Raw genomic sequence first — 15,608 nt, 5'->3', positions numbered from 1 at the left:
AGGGGCAGATCCACCCAAGGGTGGGCCATTGTTCTTCCCAATGCTGACTTTTTCTCTCTCCTTTCCCAGACGGGCCTCAAACTTGACGTTGCCCCTCATAACCATGGCCGCGCCAAGCCGGCCGCGCCCCTCAACAAGATGGCGACTGAAGTAGTCCCACCTCCCGCTGCCTCGGCAGCCAATGAGAGAGAAAAGCACAAAGACTTGCGCATGCGTAGTGCGACTTGGTGAGCGCGTCCAGTAATGACTGGAGGAGCCCGGCAAGTAACATGACTAAAAAGAAGCGGGAGAGTCTGGGCGTCGCTCTAGAGGTGAGGGGAGAAGTGGGGGTTGGGCCACATCATTAGCTGCCTTCTTCCGCGGGGTCACGGGTCGGCCGGGCTGTAAGTTCGAGGAGGAGCTAAGGGGAGGAGGTGAGGGCGACACCGGTGTGGGAGAGGGACGCTCGGGGTGAAAGGCCCGAGAGGGTCCCCGGAGAAGGGAGATGGGAACGACGGGGGAACCGAAGGTGAGGGAGCCCGAGGAGTTGCCAGATGGGGGAACCGGAGGCGAGGGGACCTCGGGGGAAGAGACATGAAGGTGAAGGAGGCAGGGCACAGAAGTGAAGGGACCCAAGGTGGGGGGATGGAAATAAGGAAGACCTGAGGAGAGACTTGTAAACGGAGAGTGACCAAAAGGGATGGTTACTCGGAGGTGAAGGGGACCCCAAAGAAGTAGGGACCTGTAGATGAAGGGAACTCCCAAAGGGGCTGGGACCCAAAGGTGAGGGAGGCCACGCTGTTTAGTATATTCCTGGTGACAGCGATCCCCAGAGGTGGGAAATTTTTCCTCTAGGATACCAGAGCTTGTGTGAAAATTACTTTGGGAACCTTTGTAAAGAGAATCTGTAAAGAGAATCCTGGAATTGGTGATGTTAACCGAAGGGCTTAGAAATAATTTACTGCATATGCAACGGGAAGAAAAGTGATGCATACTGAGCAACTACTGTATGCTGTTAATACTTTCACTTGCATTCTGTTGTTCCGCCCTGCGAGCCTGTGAGATTTGTACAGATGAGGAAACAGGTTTCAAGCAGAACCCAGGGTGAAGTGGCGGGGGTGGTGGGGCTAGAATCTAGCTCAGGTGGTCTTCCTGGAAGCACATTTTGCTTCCGTGCTTCAGTTCCCTTTTAGGGCATCCTCCCAGAGGTAGCAAGAAAGGTACAGGGTAATATAGTCTTCCGGCTTCACTGCAGAGTTCAGTGATTCTCAAACTTCAGAATGCACAGAATCACTTAAAGGGCTTGTTAAAAATGGAGAGTTGAACTGTTCCCACACCCTGAGTAATTCAGTAAGACTTGGGTGTGCGTTTTAAACAAGAAATCTGCATTTTTCACAAGCCGCACACACCCATGCTGATGCAAGTGGTTTTATTAACAGTAGCACCCCTTGAGAAATGTTGGCCTACTTGGTAGGAAAAAAAGGTTGATGGAAATGTGAGTCTCGAGGATAGTTTGTGAGTGGTGAAACGAGATGGCACTATGTATTGGGAAGAGCACACCCTTGATCGATCAATAGCCTGTATTACCACAACAAGCTGCTACAACAGAGAAACCCTAAAACTCAGTGACTTCAAGAACAGGAAAGTTTGAGGTTTTTTTCTTACAGGCTAGAGCAGGGGTCAGCAGACGTTGTTGGTTATGGGTCAGTAAATATTTTAGGCTTTGCAGGCCATATGGCCTCTGTTGCAACTATAGCCGATCCTCATTATTCATGGATTCCATAATTCTGAATTTGCCTACTGGCCAAAATGTATTTGTAGCCCCAGAATCAGTACTCATGGCACTTTTGCAGTCATTCACTGGCAAATGCAAAGCAGCAGAAAAAGATTTCAGTCACCCGAGGTCCATGTTCTCAGCCAAGGTTGAACAAGTGATGCTCTGCCTTCTTGTTTCCTCTGTCGAACTGTAAACAAGTATCCTTTTTGTGGTCTATTTAGTGCCCTCGTTTTTGCATCCTTGTGCTTTTTATTGGTGATTTTGCCGTTTAAAGTGGCCACCAAGCATAGTGCTGAAGTGCTATCTAGTGTTCCTAAGTGCAAGAAGGCTGTGATGTGCCTTACAGAGAAAATAGGTTTCTTAGATAAACTTTGTTCAGGTTTGATGTAACTCCTGAGATAACTCAGTACTGCACGTGCTGTTGGCCATAAGTTCAATGTTAGTGAATCAACAATATATATTAAATAAGGTCACTTTAAGCATAAACACACATAAAACAAGGTCTTGTATGGGTCAGTTGCTGAAAATGTTGTGACCAGAAGCTTGCAAGAACCTACCTAACCTGGTTCAGTGTTTGCTAATTCAGTGTTGATGGCAACTTTCTAGAACTATCATGAACAGCAAGAACCAACTGTACTCATATATCATATAGGCTGCCTTAACACAAAAGCAGCCTTAGGCAGTATGTAAATGATGGATGTGGCAGTGGTTCAATAAAACCGTATTTACAAAAACAGGCAGTGGACTATTTGGCCCACAGGCCATAGTTTGCCAACCCCTGGTCTAGAGTACCAGGACTGTGGTGGTTCTGCCAGATTCCCTCCATCTGTGGCTCTGCGATCTCCCAGGGCCTTGTTACCATCTTATCAATGGAACCAGGATGCATCCTGTTGATGTGTCCGCTGGCAGGGAAAGAGAGAGGATGGAGGAAGCACACCCACTGTCTTAAGGATCCTGAGCCCAAACTGCCCACTTTCCATTGACAAGAATGAAGATGTGTGGCCCCGCCTCACTGCAAGGGGGGCTGGGAAAGGCATTCACCAGTCAGGCGGCCACATGCCCAGCTATGGCTCAATTACTGTGGAAGAAGGGACTGGCGTGTTTTAGCGGATATCCTGCAGTCTCCACTGCGGATCCACCCTACCTCACTTCACAGTGTGGCTGTGAGGATTAAATGAGACAATATGTGTGTAAAGTGCCTTGTACGTGCCGGGGTTGGTAATCAATAAATGGTAGCTCTTTCTTACTAGTAGCCTTTGCCTTTGTAGTTCTTCTGCATCCTTCCCCAATGGTTAAGTCAACCCCCTTGTCTGGGCTTTAGTTTCCTTATCTGTAACATGAAGGTGTTAAACTTCTCCAGGGCTTACAAACTCACTGACTATGGGCCAAATACTGATCACGGATGTCTTTTGTTTTGCTGACACTGATTTTTTAAAAGTGTTTTTAATTTGGTGGTGCATGTGTTTTCTTAGTGCCTTATGCCAGGGCAGATTTACCCATTTTTTTTACCCTCTCCATACCACTATTAGATATTTATATTTGCCAACTTGGTCTCTAAGGTTACCTTTTGCTTGGAAATTTAAAGATTTGAGATCTGTAACTGTGTGCCTGGCTGTCTCCCTGCACTTGCTCCTCCGTTGCCCCCAGCAGATCCGAGTATTGAATGTGCAGTGATGCTCAGTAGCAGTAGATATTGTCCTCTTATTAAAAGTCGTGTGCTCAGAGCCAATGAAGTGGTGATTTAATCAAAAATGTTTGTTAATCTGACGAGCGCAATAAAACCCCACAAGTGAGTGATCTCGGCACCTGCAAACAGTCTCCACTTGTAATGAAGCAATTACCAAGCAGGCAGCACTGGCTCAGGCCAGCTGTACCTCACAGTCACCTCTTAGGATAACCAAGGCACCTTCTAGCTTCCCCACTTACGGTTCCTTTTATTCAACTCATTTGCCACCATGTGAGAGCTCAGAGTTGGAAAAAACTGACTGTGAGTTTTAGTTTCTGAGAGTTTATTCTGAATAACAAGAGAAAATTATAGTTCAGATGAGAAATCACCAGCCCTGGTTCTGATTTTAATGTTGTGTGGGAGGAGGGAAAGATTGTATTTCAGTCTAAACTGATGGGAGGATTCTGGCTGAGGGAAAGGTTGCATTTCAGTCTAAAGTGATAGGAAAACCTGTAAAACCTGTTTATGTTTTTTGATCTCTGATGATGGTAGTGAGCTGTTACTTGGTCATTGTATTTTTCTTTCGTAGCTGGACTGTTCAACCTGGTGTCTTTAGATGTTTCAACAACCAGTTGGTCTTAACAGATGTATGGTGTCTTAGCTGACATCTTAAAGGGGATAACTTGGTTAGATCTGGTTCCTAGAACAAAAATCTATCAGTTTGGAAAGCTTTTAGCTACAAGTTACAGAAAACTGACCTCAGTGGCTTAAGCAAATAGGAGTATACTTCCCCTCGTAGAAATTTGTAGGTAGGTGGCTACTGGCATTGGCTCAAAAGCTCAGCTGTGTCAGGGCTGGTATTTCTGCATGCTCTCAGCTGTTTCCTCATCGTCACAAGATAGCTGCCACAGCTCCAGTCATCATATTCAACTTTAAGTCAGTAAGAAGGAGAAAGCAACAATAACAGTTTGTCCCTTTTATCAGCAAAGCATAAGCTCTCCCAGGAGTCTCTGGGGGATGGGAATATCTCATTGGCCAGAACTGGGTCATGGCCAGCCCAACTGCAGTGAGGCTGGGAAAGCATCTGTTGGGATTTTCTAACGTCTATAGGGGAGATGGGCAAAGAAGGAGGGGTTGGGAATCAGTGTTGGGTTGGCCAACTAACAGTATCTGCTGTACAGAATAAAAGTTAATGGGAGTCATTTAAAATTCACTGGAATCCTTACTAGAAAGAGAGGGCAGATGATTTACAATTAAAGAGAGGTGGTAGGCTGAGGGGAGAAGATGGCCTAGGCCAGGACGAGCACCAGGAGAAAAAGAGCCTTGACACTTGTAGTCGTTTGTTTAATGGCAGCCGCTGCTGTAAGCTCCGTGAGGGCAGAGAGGGCAGGAGCACTAAGTGTGGGTGAAGACAGTCTCAGCTCTGGAGGAGGCTGTGCATGGGGCTGAGGGAACCTACCAGTTTTCAGAGACAAGGGCTGGAAGCAGCTTAGTGGACCGTCAATAAATATTTGCTGAATTGGCGTGACTGGCAGGAGGAGGCACTCGAACCTTCCACCCTGACGCCTGGGCCCAGTGGAGTGGTTCAGTGGTCAGAGGTCAGGAGGCCACAGTAGAGCAGGTGGTGAGACACCACCTCGCTGGGGAGCCACAGGCCCGGGGCTGGGAGAAAGACTTGCAGCGTGCGGAAACTGTTCAGGGGCCGCTGACCATTAAATGAGCCTCACCTGCTGCCAGGCAAAAGCGACAGGTCGCCATCGGGCAGGTGATTTCTCTCGGCAGCCTGTGTCTGGCTCCGCGCCACTTGACGGGGTCAGGAGACTAAAACCTCATTACCTAACGCGGCTGGATGTCAGCATGTGTGGAGTGGCTGTTTGCCAGCATCTTAATTAATGAATTCATAAGGCTCGGGGTGGATGCCAGGTCTTGAAAAGTGCTTTGAGCCTTTCAGCAATGAAGAAGCTTTTGCTAATTTATCAAAAAATAGATACTGGGGGAAAGATGAGAAAACAAACCCCACACAATATTCTGGCCCAGGGACAGCTGGAGGCTTCAGGCAAGGACTGACTCGAGGCTCTACTTCCAGAGCTGCCCAGCCTCCGTCTCAGCATGCCAGGAGGTCTCGGCGCTCGCCTGGGCTTCAGCAGGGCCCCTCGCCTTCCTGACCAGTGTCCTGAGAAATGACAAGCCCCTTGGCTCTCTCTGCACTTCCTGAAAATTGTTCATTGATTCAAAATGGGGAAGGTTTGCCGTCCGTATCTGCACAAACTGGGAGACAAGGTTCTCACGGGCCTGTTGATTTGGGGAGCCATGAGCAGAGGTTTGTTTTCTTCCCCCACAGAGCCCTGTGAGCATCCTCCCTGGAAAAACATCCCTTAAACGGTATCAGGGTAATGGGCCCCTTGGGGTTCGGGGCTGGTCACCTGGAAAATTGAGGCCCTAGACTCCCGTGTGACTTGGCTGTGTGGCCTGGAGGCCCCAGATGGAAAGCCCCAGCTCTCTTGCTAGAGACCATCTGTACAGGCGCTCTGGCTTCTTTACCCGCTATAATAAATGTCCTGGGGCCTCCTGATGTGTGAAGATGAGTGGATTTCCAGAAATCCAGTTCCCAGGCTGCAGGGCCTGGAGATGAAACAGCTGACACCACTCTCCAGGCTGTGAATTAGCAAGTGAAAGGGAAGGCTTTGATACCCATGAGGAAAGAAGGGTTTATCAGGCCCAACTAGCCCACCTTTTTCCTTCTTGACACTAGATCTGTTTGGTGTGAATTTTGGAGGATGCTTTGACAGTTCAAGTGATTTGGAGGCGGGTGCTGGGGGTGTTCGTGAAGCCGAGAGTTGGTGCAGCGCGAGGGCAGATGTTGGGCTCCTGTCTCCATCTCAGAGCAAACAGATTTCAGGCAGGTCTTCCCTCACGGAGAGTGTCTGTCATGTGAACAGGGACTAAGCAGAGCCCTGTGCAAGATTATTCGGAGTAGAGACTCTACTGAAGCCAGATCAACAGGCTTAGATGGGCTTCAGCTGGGATGTGGAATGACTTTGTTCCACAGAACTCTTCTTTGTCATGAATGTTTCCATGAGGGATTTTGGAGAAAGAGCTTGCAGTGGTGGAAAAAGCATAAGCTCTGAAGCAGAAAAACCCAGATTCAGACCCAGTTCTGCTGCTCCCCAAGTACACAACCTTGGGCAAGTTGCTGGAAATCCGTCCATGGGAAGGTTGCTCCTTTGTCAGATGGGGACAGTCCCTTCCTCGAAGGGTGGATGCAAACTTTGGAGAGCACACGTGAAGCCGCCCACAACCTGCCTGGCCCAGGGTGAAGGTGTGGAAGTTGTGCCCAGGATCTAGAGTCGCTGTGAGCTGGCGCTTCTCTGCTTGTCCATGTGGGGTGGTAGTGAAGGGCCCAGGTCCCCATTTACTGCCTGTGTGACCCTGGACAAGTTACTTCATCCCCATAGGTCTGAGTTTCCTTGTCTGTAAAATGTGGATACTAATAATACTGCCCGCCTCACAGGGGGGATGAGCAGTGTGTGAGTTAATAGGGACAAGGTGCTTAGTGCCTGGCACATAGTACACACCACACAAGTGTTGGCTGCTACTGTCACTGTCGTGGTTTAGTTTTGCATGGACTTTTAGTTTCTGGAGGCTGCTTTGACTCATGCTATGTCACCAGACATGTGAGGCTCCGTGACTTGAGTTTGGCTTAAGTACCCTGGCACCATGTTCTTTATTAGAAGGTCTCAATGCCCCACAAGGACCTGGCCAGGTAGGTGCAGGACGTGCCCCATGACCACTGTCTGACCCTGGAGGCAAACCCGTCCCCAGCAACCTCTGTCACTCACTGGCCAGAAGATCCCAAGAGCAAGGCCAGAGAGACAGAAAATGACTTCCTGAACCAGAAAGCAGAGTTGCCTGCGTGGCCTAGAGTCAAGCCCAAGGGTGCCTTCTGCCCCTCCCCAGAAGGACTGGCCCTAGACAGTGGCACGTTAGGGAGTGGGCACGGAGCCACCTCCCAGGCTGTCTAGATGCTCTGTGGGAGCACCGTTCAGCAGGAGAACGGAGTGCACAACAGCCTGTGGCTCGTACTGTCTCGTTCTGGTCAACAGAATAAGAGCTACATGTGAGGCCCCCGAGGGCAGCCAGACCTGGAGTTGGCACCCCCTCGGGGCCTGACCTGGGCAGCGCTCGGGCAGTCATCTGTGCGTGAGCTGGACAAGGTTTCCTGCCCCCAAAGAGGCCTCATTTGGGGCTTTGATTCTGAGAGGCTCTACACTCCTGAAAAGATGCCTCACGGGATTTCAGAGGAATTTTACAGTTTCTCTTAACACAGTTTTATGGTGTATGGGACCCCAGGGAGAGTCCCCTAAAGCTCTGAGAATAAGGTGATATTCCCAAGTCGGGTGGCAGAAGGGATTGTGCCGGCTGGCCCTGGGCTTCTGAACTGCTGGGCCTGAGCGGACTGCTCGGAGCTGCGTCCCGGGGAGGGCGCCCAGGGAAGGCCGCAGGAAGAGTCCCTGCCCGCCATGACTGGAAGCGAAGAAACCCTCCCTTCCCTTGGCATCTGCCAGCAGGAGTGATGGCCGTACTTGCCTGGGGCCTTGTCCCGGTCCCCCTCAGGCCTACAGTGCAGCCCCTGCTGACCTTGGCTGCCAGGCTGACTTCACATCTGCTCGTTCTTCCGCAGGAAACCTTCCCACCTCTGTGGACAATCCTTGGTCGGTCTCATCGTTCTCCTCACTGAGGTCTCCTTCACCCCCCAGGCTTTAATTCCTTAGTCCGTGCTCAAATAAGGAAAAGCAGCAGTTCTCATACTAACTGTGGTAGTATCACCTGTGGGGCTTTTTTGGTAAAAGTACGAAAGTACTGGATCCCAGTCTCCAGGGCCGCCTCTTCCAGACCCCTGCTGCCTGAGGGATGCTCTGTCCTGTGTGCCTCTTCCCTCCTCCCGCTTCCCTCCTCCCTCTTCCCTGGTGCTCTGCTTCCCCTCTGCCTAGGCACGCTCCCCAGCAGTGCCCCCGGGCAGGTTTGAGCTGCTGCAGGTCTCTGGGCCAAGAATAGACTTTCCAGAAGGACACTGCACACTCAGCCCCCTGCTTCTCGGTCCCCCGAACTGCTTGCACAAGGCTTTACACACATCTATCAAGGCCTCAATCTGTGCAAGGTGCCAGAGGCACAGTTTGCTAACTTATGGGAAATTCATAGTACCACCTTTCTCACTTCCCAGGGTGCCCTGTGCCCCCCGCAGCCCCCTTTCACCTGCTGACTCGTCTCCGTGACTGACACAGTACTCTTTTTCCCTGTGTGAAAATTGACCTTGGTTTTCTAAGTATAAATATAACATACAGACACCTCTTAGTGTTATTGCATATTGGGGCTACCTGCTCTCTGTCCCCATACTGTGCCTGCTTGAGTGCCATCTGGGTCCCTGCCTTGTCTGTCTCCACTTTGCCCGTGACAGTCACAGCCAGTAATGATGCCCCTGTAGCTCCAGGCAAGCCCTAGCCCTTGAGCCAGTCGTGGGCCAGCCAGGGCTCTTCCCTGCCACTCGCCTACCATCCAGCCTCTTGCACGAGAGTCCTGTGAATCTCCGCAGCCTTCGGAGTGTAACCTTCCCTTCCACTTGGTCGGATCCCTTGGATTGGGCGTCTTTCTGCCTTAGTCCCTGGGCTTCACATGCCTGCTCCCAGCTTAGCTGGGTGCCACCCCGCCTAGGGCCATGGTGTGGTGAACCCTGACTCTGGCTGCCAGGCTCCACCTGCCATTCCACATTTCCTCCGAGGCCCACTGGTGCCCGGCCCTCACCTGAGTCTGTTCTGCCTTGGACACTGCTCCAGTCCTCTCATCCTCGGGTTCCACCAGGCCCTGCACCTGCAACTTTGCACTGGCTCCAGAGTCCCACCCCAGCTTCATCCCCAGGCAGGGTCATGCGGTTCCCAGCATGCCGTGTCCTGGGCTGGCTGGGCAGGGAGGCCTTGCTGTCTGACGGTCCACCCTGCAGGCCCCCCTGCTGACCCCTCCATGGACTCAGGAATGGCCACATCTACACCAGAGGGGCTCCCCTCCCTCTGCTGCCAGCTAGCAGCCAATGGAGATCCTCGCCACCTCACACCCCCTTCTGTCACCTCCTCTTACTCTTACTCTTGCCACAAAATAACCCAGTTTCTTACTGTTCTCCAAAGATCCAGTGAAAACCACTCCCTGATAATGACAGCAAACACTGAACTCTTACCACGCAGTGCACTGTTCGGAGCACCTCACTGGCACTGCTTCATAGCATCCCCACCCCGGCTCTTTGAGATATGAAACATGGTTGTCTTTGTTTTACACAGCAGTCAGCTGAGGCACAGCACTAAGGAACTTGCCAGTCACACCGCAAGCGAGTGACAGAGATGGGGCGCTGATCATAGCCTGTGTTCCTTACTGCTACACTTAACACAGCACCACAATTTCAGGCTTCTATGCACTTGGGCTCCCAACTGCTTGCCTAGCTTTAAGCCTTACATTTCTGGAATCTTCTTGACATTTGTCTCTTGATCTGGTCCTAACTCCTATGTCTTCTGTTCTGGTCCTGGCTGTCCTGTCCTCTGTTGCCTTCAGCCTGGTGGCAGGGAGAAAGCAAACCAAGAACTACAGGTTTGAGTTGGCTAATCTGCAAAAGGCATAATCCATGTACATTTAGTTAAGAGTTGACTGAAAATCCAACCAGAGACTTCCTTTAAGGCCCATTTTCTGGATCCTCTCCCACTTTTCAGGGCCCATCTTGCTGGGTCAGCTTTGCTCTTGTAGCCACCACTCCTGACCCCAGTCACAACTAAAAGAAGCATCCTGACCCTCCCTGCCTCTGCAGCCAGGTCCCCTGGCGTCTCTGCACCCATTATTGCAGCTGCTCGAGAGCCGGATTCTGCTTTAGCAAATGCTGCAGGGTGTTCGATTGCCAGCTTCCTGGACGGGGCCCAGAGCTGGGGACCCAGCAGGGTCACCTTCTGAGGATGGGTTTGTGGCCTACTGAAGAGCCTCCTGACAGCCTCAGCCTCCCTTCACTCAGCCCACGTCCAGCAGCTGTGTTGCAAAGAGGGGAGCTGGCTGTTTAGAAGGGAATCAGAGAGAGCTGTCAGCAGGACATAAATATTCATAGAAGGAGGTTAGAACTCGAGTCCCTAAAACCTTGATTTGTGTTCGACCGTTTAAGCCTCATTAAAAAGTGGCAAATGAAAGTGGGGATATTCAGTGGAACTGCAGATAAATTGGACTTGTTCAGATAAAGGCCCCCAACTGCCAGCTCCACAGGCCCTGCCCAGAACATGATGGCAGATTGGCTTGGCCACTTGTGGTTTGCCAATCTCAATTTTAAGATTTTGCTTAGCATGAGTTCCTGGCCTAGCTCTGGGGCAATTACCACTTGTTTGGGCACCTGGTAGCCTTCCAGAGGTGTTTAGGGATAGAAATCCCCAACCTGCTCCCTCCCCGGAATGACATGCAAACCTGCGCCTGGCCCATAGGGCGGCAGGGAGAAATCTAACCTAGGACTAAGACTTGCACGGGGTAATCTGCAGAGTGCGGAATTGGTGTGCACGTGTAGTTGCTTCTCCTTCCTCCAGCCTCTTCCAGCTTCTGTGGGCATGAGGGAGGGTTTCAGACTCCAGTTACCACATGAGACCTAACCCCTTGGTCCCATCCATGCCCAACCCCACTCACTCTGACTGAAAATACAAAGACTGCCCCAGGCCAGGCCTTGTGGGCACAAAGAGGAGACAGATGGCACTGTGACAGGAGGTACAAACTCAGGCACCCTCAGGGACCAGGCAAGCCACATACACAAGTGGGATGGGCCAGTCTGTGGGCTAGTCTTGACCTGTGGGCTGCTGGGTTACACCATCTAGGGGCTTCTAGAATTGGGAAGATGAGGTTTGGACACAAACAGAGAGGGCAACCTAGAATATGCTCAGCCTGATGACAGAAAGGCCGATTAATTGGCCAAGGGAAGGAGAGTAGAACCCGTCCAGCCAAGGGCAGCTGGGAAGGCCTCATGGAGGAGGTAGAGCATCAAGAATTAAGCTTTATTTGGGACCCTAAGTGGAATCTGGTGCCCTGATTGTGGCTTCTACACCACAAGAAGGAAATAGCAAGCCTCAGGTCCTGAGGGGCTGGGCTGTGTGCGTTGGGGAGTGTTGCTGTGAAGGGTGGAGCACATGGTGGCCTGGAGCACCGCGTCAGGCTGCGGCTTTCCCTGATCCAATCAGTGTGCATGTTCCTGCGTTGCACGTTCCAGGAAGGCCTTGGGCCTCCCCAGGGACAACCCCATCTCCTGGCTGGGCCTGTTTCCCAGGACAGCCCTCCCTTTGGGTGCCCATTAGCAGAGAAATGACACAATTAACCAGGCAATTAACTCAGAGCTCTCCAGTTGCTCCCTCCCACAGGGCCCTGTTTATGGAGCTGGAGTTGGCAGTGGCTGGGGCTGCAGGGAAGGGAGTGGATGGTGTGTCATTTGCCAGGCCTCAGGAAGGGGGAAAATGGCTGGCCCAGAAGTGGCCGAGAGGGGTGCTGGCCAGGGAGAGGGAGAGAAGGCCCAGACACTTGGACTGCAACCCTCCTGACCCCCAGCCCCTGAATGCCTGCCCAGCCTTCCCGGGAGGCAGGGATTCTCACTCGCAGTCATCGATTACTGTCCCTGCAGGGGTAGCTCCAGAAAGGAATGGAGCAGAGAACTGGCTGAGAAGGAGAGGCGTTCCCCATTCTGACCCAGAAAAGTCATTCCATGTAGAGGGTCTGTTCTCCCATTGGTGAAGTGGAGATCATATTTGCTATCCCTCCCAGGGATGTGGTGAGCAAACAGTTTCCCACGACTCAAATATTTCCCCAAGAACACATCTCTGAAACTCTACTCAAAACAAATGGAAGAACAGATACCATGGCTATTTTGCCACACAAATTACAGCTACCTTGATGATAGACAACATTTCTGCACAAGGATCAAATCAGAAAAAAACAGAAGTGTTCTTGAATTGCATTTTTTTACTTAGTAATTTTTATTGATTCTCATAGATAAATATATATATTCTTACAACTTAGACTCCATTATTCTAATGAGATGAAGTATGCCAATGAGAAAGACACCTGCTTTTTGGTCCCTAGGTGCCCAGTTGCCCATCCCCCATGTGCGTGCAGTGCTTTGGAAGCCACTGAGCCTTCTCACAGCGTCTCATTTCATTCTGGGATACACCTGTGGGGCAGGTGCGTGCTACATTCCGGGCTCTGGTTGTCTCCTCGTGGGCCCAACTGGGGCGTTGTGCTGGGGAGACAGAGCTGACTGCGGGGGCTGTTCCTTGCTGCCCCCTACCTGTGCCTGGCTCAGAGGGTCAGGACAGCTGAGACCCTGGGTAATACCCACTGCTGTGTTTCCAGGGAAAGCACGCCTGGGTGCCCTGCACAGCAAAAATTAATGTGTGGGGAGGGGCAGCCCTCCCCAGCTGATCCCGGTGTTCTAAAAGCTAAAAGGCTCCGCGGCCCACTGCTGTCTGCTGTGTATTTCAGATCGATGGGCTAGAGGAGAAGCTATCCCAGTGTCGGAGAGATCTGGAGGCTGTGAACTCCAGGCTCCACAGGGCAGAGCTGAGTCCAGAGGCCAGGTAATGCTCCTGCCCAGCCACCCCACCCTTCCCTGTCCCTGTCCCTTGTAGCTCTCCTGGGTCCCCAAAGTGGACTAGGTCTGAGACAGAGCGTTTGGGTCTCTGGCCTCTGAGCTTCAGTCCCCTGCCTACCGAGACCTGAGCCCTTGTCCCCCTTGTCCAGCCTGGTGTGCCAGCTGCCCCTCAGGTGGGAAAAAGGAAGTGGGCTTGAGTCATAAACTCTTTCTCCCCTCACAGGAGGTCTCTGGAAAAGGAGAAAAACAGCCTGATGAGCAAAGCCTCCAACTATGGTAAGAAAGTTCCCTTCAGTTACCAGCCCCAACCTGCAATCCCTAAGGCTTGGGAGGTGTCAGACAGCCCAGGGAACCCGACAAGGTGGCAGGGAGCAAGGGGGCTCTTCAGGAGGATGCCAGCCCCCAAAAGGCTACAGAAACTCACTGTAGGCCCAGCAGCCTGGGAGGAGAGCCAGGTTTGCTCCTTTGTTCCAAGGGAGGACAAGAGATGGCCTACGGGTCTGTCTGCTCTTTGGGAAGAAGGGGTATGGCTGTAGCCAGGTCCAGGAGAGACTCACATCCACCCAGACTTTGGAGGTGTGTCTTCCCTCCCCCCTCCCCCCAGCCCTCCACACCCTCCCCCCAGCCCTCCACACCCTCCCTGGACAACCCTGCAAGGAAGATGGGGGTGAAGGAGGACGGACCTCCCACTTGGGTGCAGGAAGGGCTCCTGTGGGTGGAGCGATGCTGCCACCTTCTGGGCACTGGGGGCAGAGCCGAGTGGAGGCCAGGCGCACCCCCACCCCCAAGCTGGAGCTAAATACGGCTGGGCTGAGGGTAGGTGCGCTGGGCCCCAGGCTGCGTGGCCTGCCCAGAGCTGGTTTGCTGGTTCCTCCTTCGCCCGCCCTCACAGGTAGGGTTGGAACATTGGTTTCCCCTCAAGTTTAGCAGTTTTCACACAAAATCACATCACCACTCAGTTTAGGCCTCAGAGTACCAGCCACTTGCGTGTCACATGGAGGGGGTGATTAGGTACAAGTGTGGCTATGGCACAGCGGGATTAACTTCTCTAGAGTTGAGACCAACTACCTTATGGGTACAAACTGCCTCCTCTTAGCACCCTAGTGCCTGCTCAGCGGGGCACCCGGCAGAGGGCAGGGACTCAGGAGGCACATGTGGCCCTACCTGGCACTTACTCTGTCGTCAGGCCCAGGGAGGTCCCAGCTGCCCTCAGAGTTTCTAGTTGGCCAGATGAGACGCCTGGAAGGATAAATACCACAGAGCCAACCCCGTGACAGGCCAGAAGACTCACTGGTGATGTCACACCACCTCCTAGCTCTGCTCTCAGGTGTGGCCTTTTTGGTGACCACTCACCCACCCCATCCTCAGCTTCAACTGCATTTGAGGAGAAATGGTTGAGCGTGGCCTTAGTAGGCCGGGATCTGTAGCCAGAAGGGTGTGAGGATCTGGGCAGGGACAGGGTCATTTTTATGGTTAAGGAAGTGGCTGGAAGGGGACACCTCTGCCCTCAGCAGTGTGTGTACCCACTTGTTGGAGAGGGAGAGACAGAGGCAGACAAAAGCAATAGATGGGTCTAACCACCTGTCCCATCCCCACCCTCTTTTCTCCCAGAGAAAGAGCTGAAGCTGCTTCGGCAAGAGAACCGGAAGAACATGCTGCTCTCTGTGGCCATCTTCATCCTCCTGACCCTTGTCTATGCCTACTGGACCACCTGAGCCTGGGGTTTCCCCACAGCCAGCGTGGCTTCCCCTCGGCCCTTTTGTCAGGACCCAGCAGGCCTTTCAAGCCTCGTGAGGACCAAGGTGCTGGGGGCATTTCCCCTGCCTGGGTGTTCAAGCATGGCTTCCTGTTGGCCCAGCCCCTCCTGCCTCCCTGGCCTGTTCTGGGGCCTGGGTCTCCAGAAGGACATGGTGCTGGCTCCTCCCTGAGCCCAAGGGAGCGGCAATAAAGAACACCAGGCTGCGGCCGTCTGCTGAGTAAATGTCAGGATCTGACTGCACGGGGCGGGGTGAGGGTGGTGGCAGGGTTTGCACTCAGGAATCAAGAGACGTTCAAAGGAAAGCTCCGGCTTAGAATTCAGAAGGGGGGGGAAGGGGGTGCTGGGCCAGTCCTCAGCTTAAGTGGGAAGTAGGGAGACAGCAGGAAGCACTCTCCAAGCCCAAACAGTGCTGGGAGCCACTTCCAGGGCTCGGGCACTGCTGCTGAGAAGCAGACATTGTGCCACCCGTCTGTCCCCTCACCAAACACAGTCAGTCTTGCCCTCCATTCAGTGCCATCGGCTATAATTATGGCAGAAAAAAATGCAGCCTGTGCAGCGAAGGGCAACTTGGGGACTTGAAGTGGTCATGCGGAGGTCCCAGGGGAGCGCAGAGTTAATCCATCTTCGAGCGGCAGGCAGGGCTGTTGAGGCCTGCGAGTGGGCAGCAAGAGCCTTGGTAATGACCAGACTTATGACGACAGTGGGCAGGAAACCTGCTGGGGTTTGCAGTGAGAAGTGGTGGGGGTGGGGCTGACTGGAGGGGCAGCCTGGGCAGAGCAGCAAACACAGA

General features: G+C 52.6%; 1 protein-coding gene across 2 annotated transcripts; it reads left to right on the top strand.

The window, feature by feature from the left end:
- The first annotated feature begins 239 nt into the window (after nucleotides 1-239).
- CCDC167 (coiled-coil domain containing 167) lies at nucleotides 240-15,021 on the top strand. 2 transcript variants are annotated; one of them, XM_069488350.1, is made up of 4 exons: nucleotides 240-311; nucleotides 12,951-13,045; nucleotides 13,283-13,335; nucleotides 14,671-15,021. In XM_069488350.1, the coding sequence occupies exons 1-4, from the start codon at nucleotides 270-272 to the stop codon at nucleotides 14,772-14,774; spliced, it is 294 nt and encodes a 97-aa protein (XP_069344451.1). In that variant the 5' UTR covers nucleotides 240-269; the 3' UTR covers nucleotides 14,775-15,021. The 2 variants fall into 2 exon arrangements, with proteins under 2 accessions (XP_069344451.1, XP_069344452.1); XM_069488351.1 differs by lacking the exon at nucleotides 240-311 and adding an exon at nucleotides 465-508.
- Nucleotides 15,022-15,608: the final 587 nt, after the last annotated feature.

Source organism: Eulemur rufifrons, chromosome 15 (genome assembly GCF_041146395.1).
Source record: "Eulemur rufifrons isolate Redbay chromosome 15, OSU_ERuf_1, whole genome shotgun sequence".
In the NCBI taxonomy this organism is placed as follows: Eukaryota; Metazoa; Chordata; class Mammalia; order Primates; family Lemuridae; genus Eulemur; species Eulemur rufifrons.
This window is presented reverse-complemented; position numbering and strand designations above follow the sequence as displayed.